The sequence below is a fragment of the Coffea arabica genome, chromosome 2e, assembly GCF_036785885.1.
Source record: "Coffea arabica cultivar ET-39 chromosome 2e, Coffea Arabica ET-39 HiFi, whole genome shotgun sequence".
Lineage (NCBI taxonomy): Eukaryota > Viridiplantae > Streptophyta > Magnoliopsida > Gentianales > Rubiaceae > Coffea > Coffea arabica.
The window spans coordinates 70875290-70902719 of record NC_092313.1 but is presented as its reverse complement, the minus strand read 5'-3'; the positions used below and the strand labels follow the sequence as shown (position 1 = coordinate 70902719).

The 27430-nt window shown below is 37.9% G+C and overlaps 3 protein-coding genes across 3 annotated transcripts; all 3 read left to right on the top strand.

Annotated features, from left to right (window-relative positions):
* The first annotated feature begins 2541 nt into the window (after positions 1-2541).
* Positions 2542-3498, top strand: LOC140036446 (uncharacterized). Its single transcript, XM_072077864.1, has 2 exons — positions 2542-2661; positions 2815-3498. The coding sequence occupies exons 1-2, from the start codon at positions 2542-2544 to the stop codon at positions 3496-3498; spliced, it is 804 nt and encodes a 267-aa protein (XP_071933965.1).
* Positions 3499-23176: 19678 nt separating this feature from the next.
* Positions 23177-24208, top strand: LOC113729430 (uncharacterized). The gene is made up of 2 exons (XM_027253728.2): positions 23177-23417; positions 23571-24208. Exons 1-2 carry the CDS (start codon positions 23177-23179, stop codon positions 24206-24208), a joined length of 879 nt encoding a protein of 292 aa, XP_027109529.2.
* A 257-nt stretch (positions 24209-24465) lies between these two features.
* LOC113729429 (uncharacterized) lies at positions 24466-25526 on the top strand. The gene is made up of 3 exons (XM_027253727.1): positions 24466-24579; positions 24628-24849; positions 24957-25526. Exons 1-3 carry the CDS (start codon positions 24466-24468, stop codon positions 25524-25526), a joined length of 906 nt encoding a protein of 301 aa, XP_027109528.1.
* Positions 25527-27430: the final 1904 nt, after the last annotated feature.

The following is a 27430-nucleotide window of genomic DNA, read 5'->3' as shown; positions in this document are numbered from 1 at the left end:
AAAATGAGGGTATTCCCTTTTTCCTTGAAGGACTCCGCAAAAGACTGGTTGTACTACCTACCACCAGGTAACATCACCACGTGGGACCAGCTGAAGAAAAAATTCTTAGACAAATATTTTCCTGCGTCTCGAGTTGCAAGTCTAAGGAAGGAGATATGCGGTATCAAGCAGTATCCAAGAGAGTCGCTTTATGATTATTGGGAGCGATTCAAGAAGTTATGCATCAATTGCGATTAACACCAAATAAGTGAGTAACTGCTCATCCAATATTTTTATGAGGGGCTACTCTTCAGAGACAGGAGTATAATTGATGCTGCAAGTGGAGGGGTATTAGTGAACAAGACTCCTCGAGAAGCGTGGGAGCTAATAGAAGGAATGGCTGAGAATTCGCAGCATTTTGGTACGAGAGAGGATATCCTGACACGCAAAGTGAATGAGATAAAGACATCTTCTACCCAGCAACAATTGACGGAGCTAAAATTATTTCTCAATTAGAGCAGTGATTAACGGGCGTTCCTTAATCACCGACACAATAAGGAGAGGTTGACTGTCATCGCTTGTTTGCCAGTTATAACCTATTTATTAGTAAATAATTGAAATTGCCTTTGCATCGATGATCAATTAGATGAACCATTGCTGAAGTTATTTCTTGACTAGACTTTTAACTATTATTACTCTAATTTTAATGAATTGTCATTTAATTTGTAGATAGCTATTTATTTTTATTTGGACTCCTCTGATTGTCATCGTTTATACAAAAATACCTCTTTTTTACTGTGGATTTGAAAAGAAACAAATTTTTTCCATTCCCTGAGGATACGACCCTATTTGCCATGTTTACAAATCAACAATTCCTTGTGAATAAGCAATCCCATTCTGGTATATCGAGTTAAACAAACTCTTCGGGAACAGGGTGAATCAAGTAACTCATTGCACACCTAGAGTCCCTGTTCCAATACTCAGAATCGGGCTTTGATTATTTTAATTGGCAACTAGGTTTATTTTTATTATTGCACAGGCATCGACAACTTGTCAATTTTTGGCGCCGTTACCGGGGATTGGTATCAGTTATTTATTTATTTTTAAGTTCATTTTTGTTCTAATTTTTTGGTGCTTTTCGAGTGTATGCTTCATACTTCTCGTACATGCGAATTAATTTTCGAATCTGAGGTAGGGAAGACTGCGCGTAGAACAAGGAAAGAGACCAGACAACTCAGAGAAAAGCACTCTAGTGCTGCATCTCAGATACCTGAGCCAGAAGTTGAACCAACAGATTCACTTAGACTCGGATCAAGAAGAAGTCACTATGGCTAATGCATAAACACTGAGGGAGTTGGCTGCTCCTGATTTAAATCAACACCTCTTATGCATTACTTTTTCACATTTAAATGATAACACCCCATTTGAGTCGAAATCTGGCCTAATTCATCTTTTACCATCCTTTCATGGTTTGCCAGGTGAAGAGCCTTACAAGCACTTGCAAGAATTTGATGTCATTTGCAACAACATGAAACCCCTGGGAATTACAGAAGAACAGATAAAAATGAGGGTATTCCCTTTTTCCTTGAAGGACTCCGCAAAAGACTGGTTGTACTACCTACCACCAGGTAACATCACCACGTGGGACCAGCTGAAGAAAAAATTCTTAGACAAATATTTTCCTGCGTCTCGAGTTGCAAGTCTAAGGAAGGAGATATGCGGTATCAAGCAGTATCCAAGAGAGTCGCTTTATGATTATTGGGAGCGATTCAAGAAGTTATGCATCAATTGCGATTAACACCAAATAAGTGAGTAACTGCTCATCCAATATTTTTATGAGGGGCTACTCTTCAGAGACAGGAGTATAATTGATGCTGCAAGTGGAGGGGTATTAGTGAACAAGACTCCTCGAGAAGCGTGGGAGCTAATAGAAGGAATGGCTGAGAATTCGCAGCATTTTGGTACGAGAGAGGATATCCTGACACGCAAAGTGAATGAGATAAAGACATCTTCTACCCAGCAACAATTGACGGAGCTAACATCTTTTGTTAGGCAATTGGCTGTAGGAAATGCATCACAAGCCAAGGTGTGTGGAATTTGCACTGCTATGGGTCATTCTACAGAGATGTGCCCAATGATCCAAGAAGAAAGTGTGGAACAAGTGAATATGACTGGTCACGTGCCCGCGCCAAGAAAGCCCTATGACCCGTACTCGAATACATATAATCCGGGATGGAGAGATCACCCTAACTTCAGCTATGGAGGAAATAGGCAGCCCAATTTTGTACCAAATAGATAGCAAGGGCATCAACAGCAATACCAGCCTAGCCTGTCACCACCCCCTTCAAACTCAAGTCCGTTTATGAAAGAAATGATGAAGCAATTAATTGCTAATCAACAAAAGACGGATTCTGACCTACAAAGTATGAGGAATCAATGGGATAGATGCAACCAATACAGAGTCAGATGAGTCAGATGGCAATAGCAATTAACCGCCTAGAATCTCAAATCCAATGTAAATTGCCGTTTCAATCTGAATTGAACCCGAAGAACGTAAGTGCGATGACCCTAAGGAGCGGGAAGGAAATTCAGGGGTGTGAACTCACGATTCCAAAGGACAAGGATGAGGAAAAGATCGAGAACAAGTTTGAGAAGGAAGGTAGTAATGGCAAAAATCCAGTGGTATTCTCTGACCCGATCGTTGAGGTCAAAACTCATCCGTCTCTCTTTCCTAGCAGGTTGGAGAAAGCGAAAAAATAGGATAAGGAGAAGGAGATCCTAGAGGTGTTCCGCAAGGTAGAGATCAATATTTCCCTGTTAGACGCAATCAAACAGGTGCCGAAGTATGCAAAGTTTTTGAGGGACCTGTGCGTCAATCGAAAGAGGCTGAGGGGAGATGAAAGAGTCATCGTGGGGGAGAATATGTCAGCGATTCTACAAAGGAAACTCCCACCGAAGTGCGGAGATCCAAGTATGTTTATTATCTCTTGTAGGATAGGCAACATTTTGATTAGGAAGGCCATACTGGACTTAGGAGTATCAATCAATGTAATGCAAAAATCTATCTATGCTTCTCTGAACCTAGGCCCATTAAAAGAAACGGGGATAATAATTCAATTAGTTGACCGAACAAATACATACCCTGATGGGTTGGTTGAAGATGTGTTGGTTAAAATTAATGAATTGGTGTTCCCATCTGACTTTTATGTACTTGATATGGATGATGACCATTCTTCCGACCCCTCACCTTTACTATTAGGTAGACCCTTTTTGAGTACAACACATATTAAAATAGATGTTAATAAGGGCACCTTGTCCATGGAATTTGATGGAAAAACTGTTCACTTTAATATATTTGAGACTATGAAATACCCCTCGAATTCCACTTTTAGCTCTGTTTTCTCTGTGAATGCTATTGACTCTGCGGTGCAAAAAGTGTTTGAAACTGTTGGTAAGAATAAGTTGGAGATTGCTTTAACTAAGCACCTAGAGTTGGAGACAACTCCTAAGGTGGAGTAGAGTGAAAATTTGAAATGCACAATAGGGGCGTTACACTCGTTGCCAACCATAACAAAAAGGTATGAAGTATCACCTATTTTCATTCCCGAAACTCACCAGAAGGTACTACTATCTGTGGTGCAGGCACGTATGCTGGAATTAAAACCCCTGCCGAAGCGCTTGAAATACGCGTATTTGGGCTACGACGAAACACTTCTGGTGATTATCTCAGCTACACTCTCAGAAATTCAGGAGGAGAAACTAATCCGAGTCCTTAGAGAACATAAAGAGGCGATAGGGTGGGCCATCGCCGACATTAAGGGGATCAACCCCTCTATCTGTATGCATCGAATAAGGTTGGAAGAGGATGCCAAACCTGTACGACAAGGTCAAAGGAGGCTCAATCCCCTCATGATGGAAGTGGTGAAGAAGGAAATATTGAAATTGTTGGATGTGGGGATCATATTCGCGATATCAGACAACCCATGGGTGAGTCTAGTCTAGATAGTTCCAAAGAAGGCAGGAGTGACAGTGGAGGCCAACCAAATGGGTGAGCTCGTGCCAGTGCGCAAACCCATTGGATGGAAACAATGTATAAATTACCGCAAATTAAATGCTGTCACAAAAAAAGACCACTTTTCTCTTCCTTTCATTGACCAAATGATTGAGCTTTTAGCTTGTCGGGCTTATTATTGCTTTTTGGATGAATTTTCAGGGTATTTCCAGATCGTAATCGCACCAGAGGATCAAGAGAAGACGACCTATGTCTATAAGAGAAATATGGGATAAGGGATATATATACAAGGAGGAAATGTCATGCACAATGATAAAAAACACTAAAAAGGTAGAAAAATGCATGAAAATGTAATGATTGTCATACAAATGTGATCTAGCACGTGAACGGTCCCTAAGGGTCTAACGTTGGACTAGTCCATGTCTATAAGTTCTCACTAGTATTGGACTAGTGAAAAATCGAAAGAAATGGTCTCGACTAGCGTTGGACTAATGTGATGACGTCATGCATGTATTATAATCTAATAAATCATATAAAAACATAATAAAGCCAATAAACACATAAAATATATAAAACACATAGCACATAAACATGATATCTACATGCAAGACCCTAAAAAAGCGAGTAACACGTAAACACACAATCATGCAAAACACACAAAGCAAATAAATCCCTAACTATTACATTGGGGGGGCCTAACTACAATCTAAAGGGGAAATAAAATAAATAAATAAATATCTAACTATTACAATTTTGGCATTTAAATGCCTTTCAAATAATCAAAATTAACATTAAAATAGATATTCAAAATTAAAACAAATAAAGTGAATAAATAAATATCTAAAAATTCAAAAAGCATGCAATTACATACAAAAATCACATAGGGTCACATAAAATCAAAATAAAGGAGTAGAGTGTACCTCCCTTGAATTGCTTGTCTAATGAAATGTAATTTTCCTTTTTACCCTCCAAAACAATAAAACGGTCAAGACACCACTTTAATTAACAAATAATCAGAAGAAATGAGAATAAACACGAAATTGAATCAATCAAATCATTCAAATAAAAGTAAACAACCCCTATTCAACATATTAGAACAAGTGGGGGCCCAATTGAAAGAATTAAAGAAATTTGAGGGGTCAAATCATTATTTTACAAATATTAAAGGCTTAAGGTGAAACCTACCAAACCAAATGCTAAAGTTCACAAAATAAATCGAAATCCTCTCACCAAACCCCAAACAAAAAATATTACCTAAATCTAAACCATTTTTACAAAAATCCAAATCAACAACTATAAATTTATCAAAAAATTGTTAAACTTTCAAATTTCCTCCTAAATCCACTAACAAGCTATCCAAAAAATCACATTAAATCATATCAAAGGAAATCAACATTTTCAAGGGACAGAATTAGTTAAATTTCTAATTTTCCGGGCTATAGTAACATTAAGCCAAAATTCGAGGGTCAAAGTACAGTTTCCTGAAATTATTTCACGCAGCCGCGAAGCTTTCTTTTTCTTCTTTGCTGGGTTTCTGCAATTTTCTGGTTTTAGTGACTATTTTCTCAAGATTTCAGACCCAAGTGCACGATATTATGTACCCAAATTACGGACAGCATCTATCCCAACATCATGCCATGAGATTTATCCAATTAAAGTGACAGTCCAGCAAACAGATTGCACTTCACGGAAAGAGAAAAATAGCAAGAGAAATGAAAAAACAACAAAGCCCAGGAACGAAGAAGCGAATGAGATTGAAAGGATTTGGGTTATTATTTTAGAAGCATACCTGAGAAGACTTTTCTTTTGAACCGAAATCAAGAACGGAAAACACACGAAGGAGTAGTTTGGAGTTGATCCGTTGCAGCTTCTGACATGCAACAGGGAGATGGGATCAACCAATTCAAGGCCAAATTCAAGGGTTCTCCTGATGTTATTTCCCTGAGATCTCTGAACATAAATTTCTCTCCTAGTGTCAGAGAGTATGGAGAAATCAATAGCTTCACAAATGAAGGTGAATTGAGGGAGAAAATCCTTGCGAAAGTATGGTGAAAAGTCAGCCTTGTTGTGGGTTTTGCAGAAGAGATTTCTGCACTTTTCCTTTTCGTTTTTTCCTCTTTTCCTTTCCTGTTTTTCTGCCTTTGATCTATCTGATTTCCCTCTTGTTGCCCGTAGCTAACTTTCTAGTTCTTTCCTCCCTCTCTGCCGTCACTCTCTTGCTCAGCTTTTCTCTCCCAAAGCCTCTTCCTTCCCCACAGCCGAAACCCCTCGCAACCTTCCTTTCTTTTCCTCCTCAAGCTCCCGGCCGAAACCCTCGTATCCTCTCTGGTTTCCTTACCCAGCCGAAGATCTCTCCTTTTTCTTTTTCTGGTTTTCTTCCTCTCAAACTCCTTGCTGCCGAAGCTTTTTCTTTCTTTCTTGCTTTTCCCGTAACCTTTCCGAGCCTTTTTCCTCTCCTTCCAGCTCTCTCAGACCCTCTCCTTCTATCTCTTACTCTCGGTTTTTTCACTGCCCCTCAAGCTCTCTTGGTTTCCTCTTCACCCAAAGCTCCGACGAAACCCTTTTTCTCCTCTCCTTCTCCAGCCCGTTGCTTTTTCTTTCTTCATGTTCTTTCCCAGCCAGCCCCCAAAACTTTTTCTCCCAGATTCCCTAGCCTGAAACCCTTGTTCTTTTCTCTTTTGCCCGAGGCTTCATCCCATTTCTTTCTTTTCTTTTCTTCCTTTCCCTCTACCCGTGGCCTCCCTCTATCTCTCTTTTTCCAATTTTTCTTTTTACCCGTATCCTCCCTCAATCTCAGCCGAAAACCTCCTTTTTCTCCCTAGATTCCCTTGTCTCTCCCCCGAAGCTCTATCTCTCACTCCATCTCTCCCTCTATCTCTCACTCTAGCCGCCAAAGCCTTCTTTTTTGTTTTGTTTTTTTTTTCCTCCTTTTTTTTAAGCTTCCCAAGTGCCTTAACACCTCACCTTTTAGGTGTTGTGTTGTCAAAAAAATAAAGGGACACTTGCCCCTATTGCATGTGCTCCACTTGGCTACTATCCCCCTAGTATACTTGTCTTCTTTTTCATTTATTTATTATATATTTTCCAAAAATAATTTAGGTAAACAAAATAAATAAATAAATAAATAAAAATTTAATTCTTATTGCACAATTTTCATTTATCTTAAGAAAAGAAATTGAATCTAAAAAGATTAAAGACAAATTTTGAACTTTTGTGAAAATTTTCCCTTTTGATGCAAAAAATACCTTAAAATAATGAACCTGATTTATAAAAATAAACAAAATGAACATTAACTATCATTTAATCAATTAAAATAAAAATAAAACAAGAATAAAGCTAAAATTGAATAAAATAAATGAAATTTTGGTGCCTACACAAGGGAGTTGGCCCTTTCTTTCTATTTTGAGTTGCACTCTTTTCAATACTTTCACTTTGTGGCTGACACGGATATTTTTATAAGTTAGTCTCTTTATTGACATTTTTTGCATTTTTTTCCTTTCTTGGCATTTGATTGTTCCTGATTGTGTGCATGTATGCTTTTAACCTAGACATCATGGGAGTTGTTATCCATGCATTGCCTCCACGGGATGTGTATTTTGAAGGGAGTAAGCAATATGGAAGGGATAATATTATAGTGGACCAAAGGTGAATTTTTTCCTCTTTGAAACAAGACCTTTTATATGTTTTGAGATTGTTTCCCTCTCAAACAAGACCTTTCCATACAATAGCTTCTTGCCGCTTGTTTTAAGATTGTTCTGCTTCTGTGTTTGATGCATACAGTAAACGTCCAGTGGTATTGACTTTGTGGAATGATTATGAGGCTATTGAGGGCCGTGTTATTGATGAATCAATGGTGTCCATGCCAATTATTATTGCTATGAGGGTCAGGGTTACCACACAGAATTGTATGGTTCCTTGTCAACTCTGTTTTTTTTCCCCTGTGTGGTTTCTTTGCTTATGCTTGTTTATCTGCTCTATTTTTTCAGACCTGTCACTGGCAACTCAACCATCATCTGTTATCATTGTTGCTCCTAATGTTCTTCAAGCAAGACATCTTGATGATTGGTAGTCCTTGTCTATTTATTTATTTTATGTTTCTATATTTTTTTGAAGATGTTTTTTTTAGCACAGAACTACCTTGTTCATGTAGGTCTAATGCTAATATATCAGAGATGGTTCGTATGGTTTTTGATGATATGGCCTACCTTGATCCATGCATTTTGTTGCCCCCTATTCGTGACGCAACGCTCACACCGATCTCTAATGTTATATCCCAGGCTAAATCTGTTAGTGTCAGAGTATTGTAATTTTGTACTACTTTTAGTATACTTATTTTGGTTATGGCTTTGTTTACATTTTGTTTTGGACCCTGCTCAGCTACTCTTTTGTTGTTTCTAGGACCAGGGGACTGTTTGGATTAAGGGTCGTGTTGAAATTACATGGCTTTCGGCTCGGTTTTGGCATATGGCCTGTCCCTATTGTTATGAGCTCTATGAATTTTTGTCAACTTTGGGATCATATGCCTAAGTTGTGGTCAGGGAATGCATGAGTTCCCTAGGTGATCTCTTAGTCTATTGCCTTTGTGTATGTTTCTGTGTTATTAATATGAAGTTGCTTGTATTTATGTTTTAAACTTGTTGCATATCATGTGTTGTCTAATAGGGCATGGGTTCGGCTTACGGTGTTTGACAATACTGGTTAAGTGAATGTTATTGCCTTTGGTCCAGAAGCTGAGAACCTTTTAGGCCTAAGTGCTACTGATATGTATCGTGTTTCTGAGCATGAGGTGATGTGTGTTTAAGTTTATTGGAGTTGCTCTAATATTTCATGTGTTCATGGTTTTGCTTTTAGTGTCCAATTCATTTGTTTGCTCAAATTTATGGCATATTGATTTTATACAGACTTTTGAAATCTCCAAGTGTGTGTCTCGTCGGATTAATGAAAAGGAGCTGTTGTGTTACCTTAAACATTCGTCCAAGATGATCAGGACAGCAACATTTACTGACTACACTATTGTTGCTTGTTATCCTATTTCCGGAAATGCCTCTTCTTAGAACATGGCTTTTGTAGACAATGTTTAGGTTGTTGCCTTAATTGGCACCCTCGTAGGTCCTTACATTACTAAGCTTTATATTTGTATCTCATGGTTAGCTTTTGCTGTGTTTAGTTATTGAATTTATAGTTTGTCAACATGTAATAAGGGTAGCCTATCTTGCTGGGTATTTCCTGGCTGTTAAGTCTTATGGTTTGTAATGAATGAATTTTATTGTAATGGATTATTGGCTGGTATTTATAGTGGTTTTCTTTAGTTGTATTTTGTGATGTTGTTATATGCATGGTGAGCTGCTCTGGCTCTTCCGCGGAATCCAATAGATTCCATGAATTTTATGATTCGAGGTGTTTTTTAACTACAACAGGTGTATATATATGTGTGGACATTAAACAGGTTTGGACAGATGTAAAACTTATGTATTCACGGACTTTTGTGCATGCCTGGAATTCATTTTGACCTTTTTGCTTCCAACCCTTGCTTCTGTTAACACAGTGGATATATTTTGCGTTGATAGCACCAATGGGTTTTTTGCCTTGTGGCTTCTCCATATTTCTTACCATTTCTTATACTTCCTTATTACTTTTTGCGAGCGGTTTGCCAATTTAACTACTGATCTAAGCTCCATTTTACCTACCAGCCACCTGACTTTCAGATTTGAGTGTAACACTTTTCTGCTACTAACTAATTCGTGTGGATTGATTTCCATGATCCTATGTGCATAATCAATTGATTTGTGAGAAGTGAAAAAGTCATTTGCTGTACTGATTTTTGGAGCCAAATGAGTAGAGATTATGCACCCTTGGTGCCGTAAATTCAGAATTTATATATTACATTACTAAAGTCCAAATTATTGATGCAATTGTTCTTGACTGATATAATGTACCAACGGCTGGTTTTTGTATTTCTAATTATTTCGCTTGGTTTATCTTTCTATTGAACTTCACTTTTTTTCTTCCTTGTTCATTTTACCAGTGACGAGGTATATAAATCTCAATAAATTAAGCACATGTATGGGAACCGCTAGATATTTAATTCTATGACATTATCACGATCAATGTAATGCCTTCTTAATGATGCCTATATATTCAATGGACCTTGTTAACATTTTTTTTGGTGTCCTCGTTGTTTAAGTCTTTAAATTAAATAGGAGGGTATCATATATATATTTTGCCTATAATGCTTTCTCCTCCATAAAAGTTTTTTTTATTGTCTGCCATGCAATTTTTGGTTAATCATAGTTTTATTTGTAATAACTTTTTATTCGACAAACAGATTTTCTCTTTTTTTCGTGGTTATAATTTCTCGTATATATTTTTTATTTTGCTGAAAAATAAGCACATACATTTTTTCGTCGCCATCCTTGTTTTATATGTGAAAATTATAATGATCTAATTACCTTTCATTAATAATTTTATTTGTCATATTTTGTAGTTTTGTCACGGAAGTGTCTAATTTTTTAGTTCCTTTAGTGTTGGCCCTTATGTCTAACATCTACTTGAAAGCTAACTTTTTTACTTTTTCTTTAAATACAACATCATTTATTACTCTATAAGAATATTTTGCATGTCTATTGAATTTATTACTTCTAATAAATATTACCTTTTCACTTCCACATTTTGGTATTCTGTTGATATTATCAAATTTTTTTACATTACGCCTGTTCCTTGTCAATAGTTTTTACCTTACGGATGCATGTGCTTTGACCTTAGTTAAGGATACTGTGAATCTTTCCTTTGTCAGAAGCTTTTGATTGCATATGCTGATAGTTGTCTCTATCTTGATTTTATCTAGGTTCTCTATTATCGAAACTTAGCAATATTTGTGCTATCTAAATATCCGTGTAAGCAACAAAACCCAGTAGCTTACAATCTTTTAGACTATTGAACAGAACCATTCTTTCTCGGTTATGTTTTCAAAAATATCGCTCGATTCTCCAATGCTGCAGTATTGTCCATTAGCTGTGTCTCATTTTCTTGGTCAATGTGCTTCCAGTTCTTCAAAACTTTTGCTCAGCTTAAGTCTTTTTTTGTTTATCGCGTGTTTTTTTTTAGTTGTACTCTTCCATTGTATTCTCACAACTGGTGACTTGCTCGGAACTTCTGTCCTCTGTGTTGAGCTTTCCAGGTATTTTTTTGGTTCTCCTCTTATTGTTTGTTCTTTATCTGTACATGTTACACCAGCATTATACGTAGCCAAGTCCATGTTATTTTGCACACCATATGTTTGTTAGATCCATGTAATGCGTAAGGCAGACTGATGTAGCATTTTATTTGCATGAATGTTACCGTTGTATAAAAACTATATTTACTGTTTTTCAAATTATCTTGTTCTTTTTGGCACGGGTTTCTTCTTTATTTGCACCTCCCTTCAACTTGCATTGGCTACTTTGTTCTCAGATAAACTTATACACTCGTAAGCCATTGGCCCTTTTCCGAAGCAATAGCTATTCTGTTTTGCTTTTGGGTTTCTCAGAACATTACAGTTCTGAAAGAACTATATTTTCTATTTTTTCAAGTTATCTTGTTCTTTTTGGAAGGAGTTTCTTCTTGAGCTGCGCTTTCCTTGAACTTGCATTGGGTGCTTTGTTTTTAGGTAAACTTTTACATTTATAGACCATTTTTTCTTTTTTCTGTTCTTGATCTAATGAGCTTTGAATCTTGAAGTTTGTATGTCTGCCAACTTTTTATTATTCTTGTTAGTGCTCCTTTTCTTCTTTTTTTTCCCTGCATTGGTTTCTTCTTTATGTGTTCTATTTTTCTCTACCTTTTGTTTTAGCATGCTTACCATCTGTTGTGAAGTTTTTTGTCCATGTTATGACATGTCTTGAAAAGTTTTGTGAGCTGAACTATTAATACCAATGCCTTTTATGTTGATCATCATATAGCATTTGCTTCTTAGTTAAATAGATTATAACTTAAAACAGTGTATGCGATACGCTGCTATGGATCAAGAGAAGAAAGATGCATTGTTACGCCGTAGGAGGGCTGCCTAAGCTGCAAAAAAATAGAGTAGTCCTCTCGCTCTTATCCTTGTTGTCCAACAGTTAGAGAAAAACAAGTCTATGCGTGGCCATTGTTCAAATGGTTCCAAGACTGCCTCTTTTTAGGCAGATACACCCTTTCCAGCTTATGAAATACCTAATATGGATGTTCATAATATAATGGGTAGTGATGAATTAGCTTATGCATTTGATGGTATTTCTGAGCAATTGGCTTCTGATATGGGAAGCCAAGACTTACCTCCTGAAAGCTCGTTACCTGTCAGTTCTTCTGACGTGCCTTCACCGCTAAGTGGTATATTATTTTTTAGAGTAGATTCCTAAGCTATAGAGTCTTTTTTCTCTAATTATTATCCATTGCTGGTACTTTTATATATTTATTTATCCCTCTAGCCAATTTCTGATTGGGGTCACTTTTATATATAACTTCTTTCTAACTGCTTACATAGATTCCTCTGTTCTCATCTCTCCGATAATTTTGATCCCTTGCATACCAAACACTGTTGTTCTTTTCTTTATCTTTACTCATGACCTTTGAAGCCCTTTACTTATTGACTGACTCTCTCGTGCATTGTTGTTGTTCCTTCATTGTCTCTTATACCAAAATTATCTACAGTTGATCCCAAATCATCACTTCTTTTGTGTATTTCTATTTTGGTTACTTTAGCTTAGATTGGTGTCCTTTTTTTTTAACTCAAGGCATGGTGCCTGTTGAAGAGGGTACCTGTGTGCTTGAATTTGGTAACTCTAAATTTTCCGAATCTTCAAACAATCCACGGATCGTTGTGAATACACGTGTTGAGGGTGAAGGTTAGTGATGGATTATCTGATTTCTTTATATACGTCTAAGAGTACGCTTTTGATGTATTTCCTCTTGTCTAGATAGGGTGAAATATTTTTTTGATATTGTCTTAGGAAAAAGGAAAAGACCTAGAATCACAAATTCTTTGCGCTTGAAAAAAATACCAACAAAACCTCTTGTCTTGCCCAGTGTTCCAGATTGTGGGCACTGTGGAGCAAAGAGGTTTACCTTGGAACCACCCAAATTTTGTTATCTTGGTGAGGAGATTTCTGTAGTTTGTCCAATAATGCCTTATGATCTCTTTCGTTTTTATTCTGGTATTGACGAGGAGTGTGTTGAGTTTTGAAAATGGGTTCGAACCTATAACAATAATTTGGCTTTCACATCATTTGGCACCAAGTATGATCGTGCCTTAACAAAGAATACCAAGGGTGTTTATACTTTTCGGATGCAAGGCCAAGTGTACCACTTGTTGAACAGTTTGTTCTCTACCACTGATCAAGCTACTGGTGTTCAACTATATTTCTACGATCAGGAAGAGGAGTTATCAAAAAGACTCACTGGTTCGCCTAGGTTACATGAAAGTACCCTCAAATTGTTGATGCGTATTCTTGAGGCTAATCCATACACTAAATTTTTCAAAGGTCTTCGAGATGTTCCTGATCTAGACAATCATAGGATTGTTCTCAACTGTGATCCTCGGTTAGATCAGCGTGTGTATAATTTGCCTGCTTCATCCCAAGTTGCTGCCATTTGAACAGAGAATGAGGATGAAGCACTTGAAAAAGGTGCTCATATTCAGGTTTATACACACTCAAATGTGACTCATAGCATACAACATTATTTTGCATCTATGATCCATTACAGTACCCTCTCTTATTTCCTCGGGGTGAGCCTAGTTGGCATTATAGCATCCCAAAAAGTACTGATCCTAGTGAAGAAAATAAAGAGGCTGACGATGATGATGATGTTGTGCCTAATTTTTCCTTAATTGGGAGTGCATCAGGCTTGATTCAATAGGAACACGAAGGCAAGTCTTCTTAGTGCGTTTTTGATGTTTTTTTTTTCCAACCACGTGTTATATAGAGTGTTAAATAAGTCTCTTATTCTACTTTTCCCTTGTACATGCTTGCTGTGTAACTGCTGAAAATGAAAAAAAAAAGCGTCATACTATTTCTGCAAGAGAGTACTACTATTACTTACTTCAAATGAGAGAAAACGATAGATCAATGTTATTGCACATAAGGAGACTGTTACAGCAATTTGCTGTTGATATTTATGTGAAGATTGAAACATCTAGGCTTGACTTCCATAGAAAAAACCAAACTAATATTAGGACTGAGATTCTACAGGGTGTAAAGGATAGTCTATCTGCTGGTTAGACTGAAGGAAAAAATGTTGGTCATCGAGTTTATCTCCCAGCTTCTTTCATTGGTGGTCAAAGGGACATGCACCGCAGATATGTTGATGCGATGGCATTAGTCCAGAAATTTGGTAGGCCAGATCTTTTTATTACCATGACATGTAATAAGCAGTAGAGAGAAATCCAAGAAAATCTGATATATGGAGAGGATGCATAGGATAGGCCTGACTTAGTGTCAAGAGTGTTTAGAGCAAAGTTTGAGCTGCTCAAGGCCGAAATAGTGAAAAAAAATTTTGGGGAGGTTGTTGCGTGTGTTCATGTGATTGAGTTCCAGAAAAGAGGTCTCCCTCATGCTCACTTCTTGGTCATCCTTAAGCCTGAATTTAAACCATTGAACTCTGATGCTTATGATCATATTGTGTCTGCTGAGATTCCAGATCTAGAGAAGTAGAGCTATTTGTATAATCTTGTGATCAAGCATATGATACATGGACCATGTGGAGTGTGACAGCCCCACCTCACCCTAAAGCGAACCAAAGGGTTCAGCGGACCGCCTGCCCAGCTCTCGCCAGGACTACGGAGTCAAATCACTCAAACCCAAGATAGGACGCGCAAGAACTCAACGAAAACGTACAATTGGAGACCACCTAGGGTTAAACAGAGCTTACCAAACCATACGGAAGTACGGGACGTCAATTAAACGCTTATACATAGATTTACATCGGAGTCTTGAACCAATGAACCAAAATACAAGCCAGAGTATTCACGCTATACAAAAGATAATTAGGGTTTCAGTTACAGAAGAGCATAAACAAAAGAAGTCCTACAACTGGCTCAACTCTTTTCTTCCAAAAATCTTGGTTTCAAAACATGGAACCCTGTAAGGAAAAACAAAGGTAACAGAAAGGGGTGAGCTTGCGCTCAATGAGGTACCAGACATATAGCAGAAAAATCATGGCATTTCACATTTAACAAATCAGGTACACATGCCAGATGTAAAGTAAAGTAATTAGAATCAATGATTCAAATAGGAAGGATACAGGTGGCTCTCAGGAGCCAAATTCCCATTTGCTTCACCGAAGCTTGATCGAAATAATAATTGACACTCTGTCAACACTAAAGGAGTAACCAATACCGTAGACTTCACTTTTTTCGATTCCTTCACCTCACATACCCCTACCGGGCCCGAAATCCAATAAGTTCAGAAATGGTAATACTCGAGTATACCGGAATCAAGGGTCTCAGTACCCAAAGATCCCAAAATAGACTACCGTGGTTCGTTATCTAATCGACCAGACCCTTGCCGGCCCGACTCGAGTAACTAGCCACAGGGGTTGAGCTCAGAGGTCACAGAAAGGCCGTTGGATACAAGCTTCCAAACGACGTCAGAACAGATACAGATACAGATAGCAGATTCAAATACGCACTCAAAATTGGCATATGAACAGACAAGAGAACGAGTGTGATAAAGTACACCCTAATCTCAAACAGAATAAACAGAAAGTTCAGTCGTTCATATCACAGATTGCATGTACAGAAACCGAGTTAAACAACAACAAGTGAGGGGAGTGGTACACTCACCGGTTTCAGTACAGATACCTCAAAAGTTTTTGCCCAAAAGAGAGATTTAATCACCAAGAAACCCTAAAATAACCAAGGTGAAACAATTATGGTTCCCACTTTCATGAATCCAGTACACGAAATGCATAAATAAGACTCAACTATAAGTCGTGTGCCTGATCAAATTAGCTACCAGTGCAAAGAAATAACAATGTAATTTTGGAGTAAAAGGTGGCGGTTGGTATCAAAAACATGAACAACCCTAAAACCCTTCGCTCAAGTCACAAGTAAATCCAACTAGCCTTCAAGTAAAATTTCGGCAGCATATCCCTTGTGTTTACCTATTTTCCAGCCATTAATGGCTTCATTATTTCCTCAAATCAGTCCCAACATCTCATACAAAAATAATCTCATTTTCAAAAGCCGTTCACTAGGTTTAAAGTCATTCAAGTACAAAATTTAGCTAGGAAAATGACCGGAAATGAAAGTCAAGCCCTAAAATATTCAAATAAGCACAATAAGACTCGATTACAAGTCATAAAACAATTCGAAATACCACCAAAATAGGGCTCCATAAGAATGTATAAGCACTAGAGTAAACCAGGAAAATCCGGAAATGGCATTAAGCTCTAACCCAAAAAACAGTTTTTGACATCAGTTTACGGTTTTGGCACCATTGGCACTACAATTATCGGATGGAGGTGCAAGATATACCGTTTCGAAGCTAAGAGATAGGTATACAATGTTGAAGAAGGATACTCTGTCCATTTTCGAGTGTAACCAGGTCAAAAATGCAATAGATTACACCAGAACCGCAAAAACAGGTTCATAAACCGCATTCTGGTTCAAACATCATAAGTCAGGCTACCTAAGTCCAAATCAAGAAATTCCAAAGCCATCCGAAAACTAAGATACACGGATACAATTTATCAGAAGACCTCAACAACCAATTCCGAAGTATTCCCAACCAAAATAACCAATCACAGACGCAATTATCAAATTCGGGTAGAAACAGGGCAGCAGGGGTAATTCAGTCTTTTCACAAGTTACGTTTTTCCGATTGACCTGAAATTTTGTAGGAATCTCTAAAATATCATTCCCTACAACTTTCATGTTTTAATCCAAGGCCAAATCACCCTCTAACTATGCGCTACATTACCAGGCAGAATGTAAGAACATGAAACCCTAACTTTCCAAATTTCTTCCAAAACAGAAATTTCCTGCAATTAACCACTTTTCCCACCTTCTAGCTTCCTTAAATATCATTTCCAATCATCATACATGACCCCATAATAATAATCATATGAAAACAGAAAAATCACCAATAATTATAAAACTTCACCAATTCAACCAAAATCAAGATATAATCCATAAAATTACATCTTAAACTACCACAAACCATGAATTAAACATCATTAGATGGAGGAGAGGGGTCCTTCACTACTCACCTTAGTAATACAAGAGAGAGAGCAACTAATCACCTTAGCCTTCCAAACAACTCCACTAAACACCTCACAATCACTAAGTGAAGGGGTTTTATGGAACAAATGCAAGATCAAATGGTTGTTTTGGTAGATTTGAACAAGATTGAAGCAAAAACTTGAAGAGTTTTCTTTCTTTCTTTCTTGGAGAGGGCCGGCTTTGAGCTTGCAAATTTGGAGTGAATTTTGGTCAATTTTTGAGTTATTTTAGTAAAAGGGTAAAAGTATGAACAGTAGTCAAACTTAAGAATTAATCTTATGGTGACACTTGTCACTATACTTAATGCATCTCTATCTCTTTATTTCCTCTCACACCAATCCAAATAGCAACCTCTAATTATCTCATAACACCCGGTAATTTAAACCCAGTATCCAAAACTTAACCTAGTTGGCCGAATTTTTCCGAACTTTCCGCACTAGTGGGTCCCACGTCCGGTATACGTTCTTAATTTCTCAAAACCTAACCGATACTAGAAAATCATCTAAAAACTATATTTACTCATAAAAATTATCAGGAAAATTTTCCTAATAAAGAAAATGCAGAAAACATGCCATTAACGAGAAAAACCCTAGAAAAATGAGAAAATTACGGGTTCTCACACTCTCTCCCCCTTAAAGAAATTTCGTCCTCGAAATTTTTCTTATCAACGGAATCTATCAAAACCTAAGGTACCCAACGGATCGTACCTTCTACGTCCTCAGACGAGTCAGGGACCTGATGCTGCTCTAGACAATATACCCGAGCTGGTGCCTTCGATCCAGTCCCTTCTCCTTTATTCTGTCCAGGGTTGATCTTGACTGGTTGCTAAGAATTGGTCTTGGTTGGTGGCAGAGTCCCTCTCCGCTCGCGCAGGCGAGCTGGACAGTTAGCAATCCGATCTTCGGCGCTTCTACAGCGCAAGCATTTCCCTTCTTTCTTCCAGCAATTTGCTTCTGTATGATTTGGCCCTCCGGAATATTCACAGGGACCACGAGTAGCAGAGACGGATCCCCCCTGTGGGACACCACCTGACACCCCCGGTAGCCGTACTCCCCCATTTTCCTTTCCAACTTTAGGGGTTGTACTCTCATCCGCTTGTTCTGAGCTGCTCCCAGAAAAGCCCTTTTCTTGGTTTGGAAGTTTCTAACTTGTAGCCTCGCATCTTCAACCCACTGGGCTTTCTCCACAGTATCACTAAAGGTATTAAGTTGAGCTACCGCCAAATCCTTTTGAATCTCAACATTTAGTCCCTGAATAAAACGCCTTATCCGTCTTTGTTCGGTTACGATCAGTTCGGGCACAAACTTAGATAACCGGGTGAATTGACTCTCATACTCGGCTACGGTTTGAGTTTCCTGGCGAAACCGAATGAATTCATCTTCCTTCTTTTCTTGAATTAGAGGAGGGAAAAACTTGGCGTTAAATTCTCTCATAAAGTTCGCCCACGTCCTCGAGGTTTGTTCTCTTTCCCATTTCATTCGAATGACATTCCACTAGGAACGGGCGGCTCCCTCTAGTTGAAAGACAGCAAATGTCACCTGTCTCTCTTTGGTATAGTGTAAAGCAGCAAAAATATCGATCATCTTCTCCAGCCACTTCTCAGCCACATCAGGATCAGGGCCTCCAAGAAATTTGGGTGGGGAGAACTTCTGAAATCTCTCAAGGGCTCTATCCTCGCCCTCTATGTGATTACCAGGGTTCCCAGAATTAGGGTTAGGGTTTTGACCCTGTTGGTGCACCACTTAGGCTAGCAAATCAGTCATTTGCTGCATGGCAGCAGCTATTTGGACGTTGGGGTCAACCCTAGGTTCAGGGTTTGGTCCATATGAGGTTTCCCCAGTGCCCCTTTCAGATGTGGGTTGCCTAATTTCACGCCCACGGTCCCGTCCACTACGAGTGCCCTCCATTGGTCTAATCAATCTAGGGTCGAAGTGGGAATATAATATTAAACATAGGTAGGCAAAAGCAAGTAGCAAGAGGTACGCACAGATCAAAAGCATACATATATAACATAACTGTACTAAACAAGCCACACAGTAGCAATCCATTAGATACAAATATGAGAAATTCATGAGAGTAGCGGGGTCATCCAAAAGTACTATAGACAAACTAGGTCACAAGTACAAGAATAACTAACAAAAAACTTTTCCCCTCTAGGGCTCCGTCCTTAATCTACGAGAACAACACCAATTATATCTTAATCAAGGTTGATCATGCTTAACAACACCCGAACAGACTGCGCGAAGTTCCATCGAATCACATTTCTAGTTCGCCCAAGTCCTTTCTAACCTAGGCTCCCATTTCTTTTGTATTCGGGCGCAAGAATCCCATCTACGATAATTCACAACTCGAGCCGGCCGGTCCCAAGAGTACATCATCCATATTAAGGACTCCTACCCGACATACATACCTAACTTCCTCAAGTCCCATGATAAAGGTCTTTACACTTATGACATGCACGGTTCATAACTTATGCTCAAATGAGCACTTAGACACATTCACGAAATCAGGACCATAACACCATTGGCCCAACCTCACTCTGCGCAGAGACCACGCGAAGCAGCTCTGATACCACCTGTGACAGCCCCACCTCACCCTAAACCGAACCAAAGGGTTCAGCGGACCGCCTGCCCAGCTCTCGCCAGGACTACGGAGTCAAATCACTCAAACCCTAGATAGGACGCGCAAGAACTCAACGAAAACGTACAATTGGAGACCACCCAGGGTTAAACAGAGCTTACCAAACCATACGGAAGTACGGGACGTCAATTAAACGCTTATACATAGATTTACATCGGAGTCTTGAACCAATGAACCAAAATACAAGCCAGAGTATTCACGCTATACAAAAGACAATTAGGGTTTCAGTTACAGAAGAGCATAAACAAAAGAAGTCCTACAACTGGCTCAACTCTTTTCTTCCAAAAATCTTGGTTTCAAAACATGGAACCCTGTAAAGAAAAACAAAGGTAACAGAAAGGGGTGAGCTTGCACTCAATGAGGTACCAGACATATAGCAGAAAAATCATGGCATTTCACATTTAACAAATCAGGTACGCATGCCAGATGTAAAGTAAAGTAATTAGAATCAATAATTCAAATAGGAAGGATACAGGTGGCTCTCAGGAGCCAAATTCCCATTTGCTTCACCGAAGCTTGATCGAAATAATAGTTGACACTCCGTCAACGCTAAAGGAGTAACCAATACCGTAGACTCCACTTTCTCCGATTCCTTCCACCTCACATACCCCTACCGGGCCCGAAATCCAATAAGTTCAGAAATGGTAATACTCGAGTATACCGGAATCAAGGGTCTCAGTACCCAAAGATCCCAAAACAGACTACCGTTGTTCGTTATCTAATCGACCAGACCCTTGCCGGCCCGACTCGAGTAACTAGCCACAGGGGTTGAGCTCAGAGGTCACAGAAAGGTCGTTGGATACAAACTTCCAAACGACGTCAGAACAGATACAGATACAGATAGCAGATACAGATAGCAGATTCAAATACGCACTCAAAATTGGCATATAAACAGACAAGAGAACGAGTGTGATAAAGTACACCCTCGTCTCAAACAGAATAAACAGATAGTTCAGTCGTTCATATCATAGATTGCATGTACAGAAACCGAGTTAAACAACAACAAGTGAGGGGAGTGGTACACTCACCGGTTTCAGTACAGATACCTCAAAAGTTTTTGCCCAAAAGAGAGATTTAATCACCAAGAAACCCTAAAATAACCAAGGTGAAACAATTATGGTTCCCACTTTCATGAATCCAGTACACGAAATGCATAAATAAGACTCAACTATAAGTCGTGTGCCTGATCAAATTAGCTACCAGTGCAAAGAAATAACAATGTAATTTTGGAGTAAAAGGTGGCGGTTGGTATCAAAGACATGAACAACCCTAAAACCCTTCGCTCAAGTCACAAGTAAATCCAACTAGCCTTCAAGTAAAATTTCGGCAGCATATCCCTTGTGTTTACCTATTTTCCAGCCATTAATGGCTTCATTATTTCCTCAAATCAGTGCCAACATCTCATACAAAAATAATCTCATTTTCAAAAGCCGTTCACTAGGTTTAAAGTCATTCAAGTACAAAATTTAGCTAGGAAAATGACCGGAAATGAAAGTCAAGCCCTAAAATATTCAAATAAGCACAATAAGACTCGATTACAAGTCATAAAACAATTCGAAATACCACCAAAATAGGGCTCCATAAGAATGTATAAGCACTAGAGTAAACCAGGAAAATCCGGAAATGGCATTAAGCTCTAACCCAAAAAATAGTTTTTGACATCAGTTTACGGTTTTGGCACCATTGGCACTACAATTATCGGATGGAAGTGCAAGATACACCGTTTCGAAGCTAAGAGATAGGTATACAATGTTGAAGAAGGATACTCTGTCCATTTTCGAGTGTAACCAGGTCAAAAATGCAATAGATTACACCAGAACCGCAAAAACATGTTCATAAACCGCATTCTGATTCAAACATCATAAGTCAGGCTACCTAAGTCCAAATCAAGAAATTCCAAAGCCATCCGAAAACTAAGATACACGGATACAATTTATCAGAAGACCTCAACAACCAATTCCGAAGTATTCCCAACCAAAATAACCAATCACAGACGCAATTATCAAATTCGGGTAGAAACAGGGCAGCAGGGGTAATTCAGTCTTTTCACAAGTTACGTTTTTCCGATTGACCTGAAATTTTGTAGGAATCTCTAAAATATCATTCCCTACAACTTTTATGTTTTAACCCAAGGCCAAATCACCCTCTAACTATGCGCTACATTACCAGGCAGAATGTAAGAACATGAAACCCTAACTTTCCAAATTTCTTCCAAAACAGAAATTTCCTGCAATTAACCACTTTTCCCACCTTCTAGCTTCCTTAAATATCATTTCCAATCATCATACATGACCCCATAATAATAATCATATGAAAACAGAAAAATCACCAATAATTATAAAACTTCACCAATTCAACCAAAATCAAGTTATAATCCATAAAATTACATCTTAAACTACCACAAATCATGAATTAAACATCATTAGATGGAGGAGAGGGGTCCTTCACTACTCACCTTAGTAATACAAGAGAGAGAGCAACTAATCACCTTAGCCTTCCAAACAACTCCACTAAACACCTCACAATCACTAAGTGAAGGGGTTTTATGGAACAAATGCAAGATCAAATGGTTGTTTTGGTAGATTTGAGCAAGATTGAAGCAAAAACTTGAAGAGTTTTCTTTCTTTCTTTCTTGGAGAGGGCCGGCTTTGAGCTTGCAAATTTGGAGTGAATTTTGGTCAATTTTTGAGTTATTTTAGTAAAAGGGTAAAAGTATGAATAGTAGTCAAACTTAAGAATTAATCTTATGGTGACACTTGTCACTATACTTAATGCATCTCTATCTCTTTGTTTCCTCTCACACCAATCCAAATAGCAACCTCTAATTATCTCATAACACCCGGTAATTTAAACCCAGTATCCAAAACTTAACCTAGTTGGCCGAATTTTTTCGAACTTTCCGCACTAGTGGGTCCCACGTCCGGTATACGCTCTTAATTTCTCAAAACCTAACCGATACTAGAAAATCATCTAAAAACTATATTTACTCATAAAAATTATCAGGAAAATTTTCCTAATAAAGAAAATGCAGAAAACATGCCATTAACGAGAAAAACTTTAGAAAAATGAGAAAATTACGGGTTCTCACATGGAGTTTTAAATAAGGACAATGTGTTTGCATGAAAGATGGTCTTTGTAAAAACCATTATCCAAAGAATTTTAGTGAATTCACGGTCCATACTGAGGATAGCTACCCGCACTATAGAAGGCGAAATAATGGTCGATTTGTAAAGGTGCGTAATAGCAACCTAGACAATCGATGGATTGTGCCATGTAACTCATACCTTCTTGCTCTCTTTGACTATCACATGAACGTTGAAATCTGTTCGACGATTAAGCTAGTCAAGTATTTGTATAAATATGTCTATAAGGGTCACGATCGTGTTAGCTTCCATATTTACTCAGAAAATAACCCTGGCAACATTGATGAAATGAAGGATTTTCAGACTGGGAGGTGGGTAGCGGCTGCTGAAGCTTTTTGGTGCATTTATAAGTTTAACCTGAATGAAATGACTCCTGCTGTGTATACTCTTCAATTACATCTTCCAGGTCAGCAAATGATCTCTTTTCATAAAAATACGAATCTTGCTAATCTCTTAGATTGAGCCAATTTTTCTGAGACAATGCTAATAGAGTTTTTCTGCATGAATAAAACCAACAAAAGGGCTCAAAGTCTTAAATGCCTATATCGTGAATTCCCAGAATTTTTTGTTTGGAAGCCTACTAAGAAAAAATGGATTGAACGGAAGAGAAAAAGAGTCATTGGTCGTGTTGTGACTGTTGCTCCAAATGAGGGAGAGCGCTACTACTTGCGACTTCTCTTATCTCACGTTCATGCTTTTACGTGTTTTGAAGATCTCTTGACTGTTAATGGAAAGCTTATGCTCTCCTATAGAGAAGCTGTCTTCCAAATAGGACTGCTTCAATCTGACAAACATATGGAAGACACGCTTAATGAAGCAGCAGCCTTTCAGATGTCTTCTTCGTTAAGAACTCTCTTTGCAATCTTGTTAGCCTATTGTTCGCCGAGCAATCCTAAAGTCCTCTGGGAAAAATATGAAACTGAGATAAGGGATTTTGAGAAAGCTAAGAGTTTTTCTGCTCAAAATGTTGAACAAATAAGAAGATGTGTTTTGCTGGATATAAATAAATCCTTGGAACAAATGGGAAAAAATGTCAATGACTACCACTTGGTACCTGGTGGTTTTATTCTCAATCATGATGAGCGCCTCACAAGAGAAATTCAGAGTGAGCTAAGCATACAGTTTACAGAGCAAGACTTGCTATTGCCTTCAAAGCTAAATATAGGCCAAAGATTTGCTTATGGCGTTATTCTGTAAGAGGTTTTCTCTTCCGAAAATAGCAGTTTTTTTGTTGATGGACCCGGCAGGACTGGTAAGACCTTCCTTTATCGCTTTATTCTGGCAACACTTAGATCCCAAGGGTTCATAGCAATAGCTGTTGCATCATCTAGAGTTGCTGCATCTATTCTTCCAGGAGGGAGGACCGCACACTCAAGGTTTAAAATCCATTGGACATTTCTGCAAGTAAAGTCTGCCATATCAGCAAACAGAGCTTTGTTGCTAAGCTTATTATAATGGCTAAATTAATTCTATGGGATGAAGCTTCTATGGCCAAGAAGGACACTATTGAAGTATTTGACAGGTTGCTCAGAAATGTAATGGATTCTGATCTGCCCTTTGGTGGCAAAGTAATAGTATTTGGGAGAGACTTTCGTCAAACTTTACCTGTTATTTAGAATGCAACAAAAGATCAACAGATAGAAGCCAGTTTTGTCAACTCACCTTTGTGGAGTACTCTTTGGAAGTTAATCTTAACTAAAAACATGAGAGCTATCTCTGATAGCCACTTCTCTGATTTCCTACTTAGGATAGGCGAAGGCCGCGAACCAGAAGACGAGGATGGAAAAATATCTCTATCAAAGGATATATCAATCCCATTTGATAACAAAGTTGATTCGGTAAACAGGTCAAGATTCATTTTTTCTTTCAAACTTCGTGGTCACTTTGCTAATGTACATCAGATATATTAAATGGTCTTATTTTAACTAAAATATTTGTTAACTAGGTTAGTGGATTTTGTATTTTCGGATTTGAGCGCGTTTCATCTGATCCATATCAGATCACAAACAGATGTATTCTTACTCCAAAGAATACATGTGTTGATGATATAAATGAGATAATGATTGATCGCTTTCCTGGACAACTTTTTGTGTATATGAGCACTGATCAAACTATTAATGAGAGGGATCAGTTTGACTATGAAGACTTTTTAAACTCTTTGAATCCCAAGGGTCTACCCCCTCATAAATTGGTGCTAAAAGAAGGTTGCCCTATTATTCTTCTTAGGAATTTAAATCCTGCAGAAGGCTTATGCAATGGAATGCGGCTTATATGTAGACAGCTAAAGCAGCATGCCATTTGTACAGAAATTGCAGTTGGTCAGCATCAAGGAAAAAGGGTTCTTTTACCAAGGATTCCTTTCCAAACATCAGACAATGAAAAGAATGGGGTTCCTTTTAAGCGAACCCAGTTTCCCATCAGACTTTGCTTTGCTATGATGATTAACAAGTCACAGGGACAAACCTTGGATCGTGTTGGAGTTTATTTACGAGAACCTGTATTCTCACACGGTTAGCTATATGTTGTGCTATCTCGTGCTAGGACATCATCTTCTGTTAGAGTCTTAATATTACCAGGAATATTCAGTGATATTGTAACTGAATTCAAGACAAGAAATGTTGTATTCCATGAAATTTTTTATTTGTCTAACAAATGAATCTTATATTTTGAGGTATACATAGTGCTCGTGTGTAAGTGTAATATTATATGCATTATCTTTTTATGCAGCCTCTTTTGTGTCATTCCTTTTTAGCTTGACAAAATTGATAATTTTATTTCCTTGCTTATTCCAGGATGGCAAATACTTTGTATATTGATGATATTGTGCCTGGAATGAAGTCTTGGACAGCTGAAGTAATAGTTCAGGAAAAGTTGAACCTAGGCTCTTCAAATTCCACACCAACCAGATTCCAAAGACTTATTTTGGTTGATTCAAAGGTATATTTTTATTCACTATCTTTCAGTTTAACCTGACCATTTTCTTTGTTCACCCTTAATCGTTATCGCTATACATTTTATTTATAATTGGTCAATCTCTATTTATATAAGTTGGCGTTTGACACAGGGTTTGAGAGTTCAGGGAATTCTTTTTTAACTATGCTATTGAAAAAATGGGGCCAAAGTTGCAACTTTACAAGAAATATCGCATCTCAAATGCTGAAGTGAAGAAAATTTCAGAGAAATTTAGGACTAATGGTATTGAACTGCAATGGGTTATGGGAACACAGACTGTTGTTGAGGAAATTGAAAGTGAAGAAAATAGTGTCTTGTCGCTTCAGTTCACATTCACACCATTTAAGGAATTTGCTTGTTATACAGATTCAAAGACTGAAACTGTTGGTCAGTTTGGCCTTTAATCTACTGGTCATTGGCTTTTTATACTATGATTTATAGATCTCTGATTTAAACTGCTGGTCAATAAATTTGTATGCTTTCAATTGTGATACTTTGTCTACCTTTACTACTATCTTTCTTCAAATTACAGATGTTCTTGGTATTGTTATTGATGTCCTTTCTGTCATCCCAATCAACAAAGACTCAAAGGAATCGTTTGTACAGAGATTTGTTATTATCAATGAGGAATATGGACCATTTTTTTCTAATTATTTACTGTTTTGCACTACATACAATTATGTTCTCGAACTTATGTGCTATGAAAACAGTTTAAAAGGTTACATTTTTCTGTTTCTTATGTAGGATGAATCCAATCATATTATCTCTTTTGAACGATTTCATTGAAAATGAAGGTAAGACTATCACTGAACAGAAAGACAAGTATCCAGTTGTGATAGGTCGCAAACTCAAGGTTGTTACTTATGGAGGTAAGGCCTAATAGAGGTTAGGATCTTGATAATTTAATTCTATGTGTGTTTATTGATTCCTATTCTAATTGTATTTACCTATCAGGAATTGCCCTATCAACAAGAAATGATTCGGTTATTCTTGTCAATCCACCAGTTAGAGACGCCAACCAACTCAAACACTGGTCTTGTAATGTTTATTGTTTACTTTTCCCTTTTTCTTGGCTTTCTGACTAGGATAGGTTACTTGACATTCATTGCTGCATTTATTCTACAATGAAATTTATAGGGCTGTCAGAAATGAAAAGAGTTTCGCTGCTCTTGTTCAAAACAAGTCATACAGCAATTATAGTCCCAGAATGTTTTATGATCGAAACCACAAAATTACCTCACTTGTTGATATTACACCGGCTCAAAAGGTCATGACTTGTTTACTGTTGGATTCACTTCTTTAAACGATACAATTGTGTTATTTTTCTGATCTATTTATACATGTATATACACCTAAATGTTCCTGTAATCTGTTTAAAAATTTCTACAGGTGTCGTGGGTTAAGACTTGCTTTTCTTTTGAGCATATACTGCAAAAGTATTGGTATATGGCTTGTATCAAATGTTGC

Coding starts and splice junctions, on each gene's coding strand:
- LOC140036446 (XM_072077864.1), top strand. CDS start 2,542: ATGACCCTAAGGAGCGGGAAGGAAATTCAGGGGTGTGAACTCACGATT. Junction 2,662..2,814: donor GTAATGGCAAAAATCCAGTG/GTATTCTCTGAC, acceptor GCAATCAAACAG/GTGCCGAAGTATGCAAAGTT.
- LOC113729430 (XM_027253728.2), top strand. CDS start 23,177: ATGAACGTTGAAATCTGTTCGACGATTAAGCTAGTCAAGTATTTGTAT. Junction 23,418..23,570: donor TCTTCAATTACATCTTCCAG/GTCAGCAAATGA, acceptor GTGAATTCCCAG/AATTTTTTGTTTGGAAGCCT.
- LOC113729429 (XM_027253727.1), top strand. CDS start 24,466: ATGGCTAAATTAATTCTATGGGATGAAGCTTCTATGGCCAAGAAGGAC. Junction 24,580..24,627: donor ATCTGCCCTTTGGTGGCAAA/GTAATAGTATTT, acceptor CCTGTTATTTAG/AATGCAACAAAAGATCAACA. Junction 24,850..24,956: donor TTGATAACAAAGTTGATTCG/GTAAACAGGTCA, acceptor TTTGTTAACTAG/GTTAGTGGATTTTGTATTTT.